The sequence below is a fragment of the Orycteropus afer genome, unplaced genomic scaffold, assembly GCF_000298275.1.
Source record: "Orycteropus afer afer isolate SDZICR_OR568_19922 unplaced genomic scaffold, OryAfe1.0 scaffold00253, whole genome shotgun sequence".
Taxonomy (NCBI): Eukaryota; Metazoa; Chordata; class Mammalia; order Tubulidentata; family Orycteropodidae; genus Orycteropus; species Orycteropus afer.
In genome coordinates, this window is record NW_006921840.1 from 4560357 (window position 1) to 4564738 (window position 4382).

The 4382-nt window shown below is 41.4% G+C and overlaps 1 protein-coding gene across 1 annotated transcript in view; it reads left to right on the plus strand.

Moving 5' to 3' along the window:
• Positions 1-4382, plus strand: part of CCDC38 (coiled-coil domain containing 38) — a 72053-nt gene that overhangs the window by 55965 nt on the left and 11706 nt on the right. The window contains exon 11 of the mRNA XM_007949773.1: positions 2508-2601. Within this exon, the coding sequence (XP_007947964.1) occupies positions 2508-2601 (94 nt within the window). The remainder of the gene's footprint in view (positions 1-2507; positions 2602-4382) is intronic.

Below are 4382 nucleotides of genomic sequence, written 5' to 3' on the forward strand. Positions count from 1 at the left end.
CTGTGCTTGAATTCCACAAACATTCAGCAAGTCTCTATTTTATGGCAGGGATAGTGCTAAGTGTTAGGGACACAGTGTTGAGGAACCAGACGCAGCCCTGCCCTCCTTATAAATCTTATTATTTAGTGCGGGAGACATATTAATCAAATACTCATATGAAATCAATGTCTCATTACCAGTGGTAATGTAATGGGCACTGTGAAGGGAAGGAACAGGGTGAAACCACAGTTCCACTAACTTAGTCTGGGGTGGAGAGGGGACTGATTTAGCCTGGAAGAGAATCTTCAGGGTGAACACACCAGTTACATGAACATTTTTTGAAGAGATGTCATGTGGAAGGAAAATTTGCACTTTGTTGAAGGGCTTAAGGCACGGAATTAGGAACCCTTCTCTGGAAGATGACAGGGAGACTCAGGCTACCAAGAAAGTCTTCAAAGTCAGAGCCACACAGTGAGGGCTTTGTGCGGGAGATAATCACCAGCACTTGCACAGCATTCACACGTTACCTCATCTATTTCTCAGGACAATCCCATGTGGACTATCATCAGTGAAACTCCTGTCCTTGCCTGGCTTGTGGCCTTGCAGAAGAATGCCCTGACTTACAAATTTTCACACTGAGTTACATAAGGACTTTTGTATACATACTATTCCTGAGGCAATAAAACCAAAAACTAAACTCACTGCCATCAAGTTGGTTCGACTCCTAGCGACCCCCATTGGGTTTCCGAGGTGGTAAATCTTTATTGAAATAGATTGCCTAATCTTCCTGCCGCAGAGTGGCTGAGGCAGTAGTTATCAGTGTAATGCAGGGAATGCATTAGTGGAATAATGTTTATGTTACAGCAAAAAACATGTTGGAAGCCAGGCTGGTACTGTGGCACAAGCATGGGCATGAGAGCAGGGTGGCCTGGGTTCAATCCAGGTTCCAGTACTTACTGCTTAGGGACTTTAGGCAGGCCATATTACCTAAGTTTGTGTCTATCTGGAAAATAGCAGTAAAAATGGTGCTTATTAGGGCTGTTGGATTAAATAATCCATGTGAAGCGATTAAACATGCTTGGCACATAACGAGTACTCAAATACCAGCCATTGGTACTGTTACGGTATTGCTTCCTACATCACTAACGCATGGGAGATACTGCCTCCTCCATATCAAAATGAGGTCCTGAATATAGCAGTTGATCTTGATGTGATTCTATTGAATATGAAACAAATTTTTAATGAAATATTAAAATTTTAAATGAAAGATCATTCTTTCTGTGGTGCTCTATGACTGATTGTCCTAACACTTGCATCTTGTTTTATAGTAGCAAGTATATTATCCAAGTGTAATTATAACTCATTTTCTGTAATGATACACAATTCCAGTTTCTTATCAATTCTTACTGAAAGAGACACCTAACAGCATCTAAGGAGCCCTGGTGGTACAGTGATTAAGCAGTCAGCTGCTAATCAAAAGGTCAGGGGTTCAAAGCTACCAGGCCCTCCACAGGAGAAAGATGTGACAGTATGCTTCTGTGGAGACTGACAGCCTTATAAATTGCTTGGAAACCCTATGGGGCAGTTCAGTTCTACTCCATCCTATAGGGTCACTGAGTCAGAATCAACTCAACAGTGGGTAACATAGCATCTAATTTGGTATAAAAATGCTGTTATTTCCATCCCTTATGATTTAATTATATAGGCCCATAAAACAGCTATCACTTACTGAGTGCCTATTCTGTGCCAGGCATTGTACTAGACAGCTTGCACAGGTTATCTCTTTTAATTGTATCCACACAACAGCCCTAAAGAGGTGTACTCATTTACTTATTTCACAGATAAGGAAACAGAGGCACAGAGAGGGAAGAAACTTGCCCAAGGCTGCACAGCTAATGAATCTGAACTGGGATCTGAACCTATCTGATTGTTTTTCCCTCCTTCTGAGAAAAAGACAAATAGCATTTATTGGTCCTAATTCGAGGATATCATGTATAAAGATTAACTGGAAAGTACACTTATGTTAATCACTAGGACTCTATATGTGTGGTTTGTGTACTTTTCTGTATGTATGCATGTCTGTCATACTTCAGTAAAAAGGTTTTAAAGGGAGAGAAATGAATGGAAGTTAATTTGAGTGACCACTGCACAGACCAACGGTCAAGTGCTGGAGTGTAAGGAAGTGGCGTGACAAGAAGACTTCACTGAGGTGCTCATTTTAGACGAAGATCTAAGTAGATTTTACTTCTTCTCAAAACAAAAAGAAATGAAATTTCTTCCTATTTCAAAACAAATAGTATATTGTTGCGATTTCACCTGAATATTCAATAGCAATAGTTCTATGTAAAGATGAAGTGCCATTTTCATTCAACCTTGCGAGAGGTCTTAGGAGTTGGCATTGATGGCAATGGGTTTGGATTTTGGTATAATATCAGTTAGTTCATTACCAAATAGTAATGATGTAGATCATTTTTACTTTTTAACGGCAGTTTACAGTTACAAGAATATCTCCTCCCCCTTTGTGACAGGTTGCGCGAAGAGAAAATGAAAGAAAAGCAAAAACATCAGGAGGAACGGCTGAAAGCTGCTCTGGAAAGAGCAGTAGCACAACCCAAGAAAAAGGTGTGTTACTAATAGGCCCAGCTTCACCCATGTGTGCAGTGCTTCAGTAGTGTAAAACCACAAATGCTGACTCATCCACTTGACCTTCAGTGAAACAATCTTTCTTGCTCACTGTTTCAACTGGTTTCTCTGCTTCCTTGAAAATTATTCAAGTTACTGGGTCTACGTTTCTCCATGAAACCCACTTTTTAGGAAAAAGCCACTTTCTCCCTATTCTGGGATAGGGTCCAAAATACCTTCCAGGAAGACAATTTCAGGGTTATCTGCAAAGCCAAGGTAGACACTGACTCTTACCATAGTAAGAGTTACCATACTGTGCTTACTGTGTGCCTCACAACCAGTCCTCTGAGATAAGTACAGTAAAACCTGTGAAAGCTGGAACCTGTGTAAGGCAGAAACCTGCCAGAGAAGGAAAACACAAATATTTTCCAATAGAGAGTGATAGAAAAGTGGTAAGACCCTGTCAAAGGCAGAAAACTTGTGGGACCCAGAGAAACAAGGCAATCCTGTCGAGTTCTGGCTCTCACAGCTTTACTACTGTACTTCGGAAGTATGTTGTTGTTGTTGTTATGTGCCGTCGAGTCGGCCCCGACTCATAGCGACCCCTCCTTGGGTTTCCGAGGCAGTATCACTACGGAAGTAGGATTGCCCAACCTTCCTTCCAAGGAGTGGTTGGTGGGTTTGAACCGCCAGCCGTCTGGTTAGCAGGCAAGTGTCTTAGCCACTATGCTGTTTAATATGTACCATGTCCAGAAATGAACCTATATACTTATGACCAACTGATGTTTTTTTCCTACTTCATGAGATCTGACTTTACACTCGAGGATCTTTTTGTGGTTTTTGTCCAATTGTAGCCAACTGTGAACCACCTTGCTGGGGTGATGGCCCACATGAACAGTTGTACCATGAGCTTTGTCTCGCTGTACCCATTCAGTGCAGCTATTTCTTCTTGTAAACTGGAACTACTTTGCCAATTTGCTGACCTTTGTAGTGTCCTCACACAACTTGAATTTCATTATCCTTTCAGATGGGTATGGACTGAACACTGTATTTCTCTCTCAGTTCTTTGCAAAGAGAAGACATAATCTTCCTACTGCTACTTCAGTGATGTGCACAAAAGGGAAAAGAATTGGCCAACTGATTTTTGACAGAGTGCTAAGTTCATCCAATGTGGAAAGAATAGTTTCTTCAATCAATGATGCTAGGACAGCTGTATCTCCACCTGCAAAAGAATGAAATGTGGACACATACATCACACCATATGTAAAACTTTACTCAAAGTGGATCAAAGACCTAAATGTAAAAGCTTGGGAAACACAGGGAGGAAGTTGGGAAGCGTGCTATTACATTGTGTGCACTGCAATCAATGTCAAGAAACAAAATATGTATGAATTGTTGAATGAAAACCAATTTACTCTGTAAACTTTCACCTAACACACAATTTAAAAAAAAAGGGGTAGAACTTTTAGAAAGTAACAGGGGCGACTTCCAGTAAGATGGCGCAATAGGGAGAAAGACTGCACAGACCCTCTTCAACAAAGAAAAGGGAAACCAATTAACATGGACACAGAAGATAATCCTGACCCCTGAGCCTTGAAGACTAAACCCCAACTAGCAGAAGAATTTGCATGAAAATACCAAAAAAGGAGACATCCGGAGCTGCGATCTGGCAGTGATCCTGAGCGAGCCTGATGGCACAGACAGCTTGGAGAGTGCCAAGTGGTGGTAGGACCTAAGAATTAATCTAAAAATCAGGCCTGCTAGCCAGGGACTGCATGGAG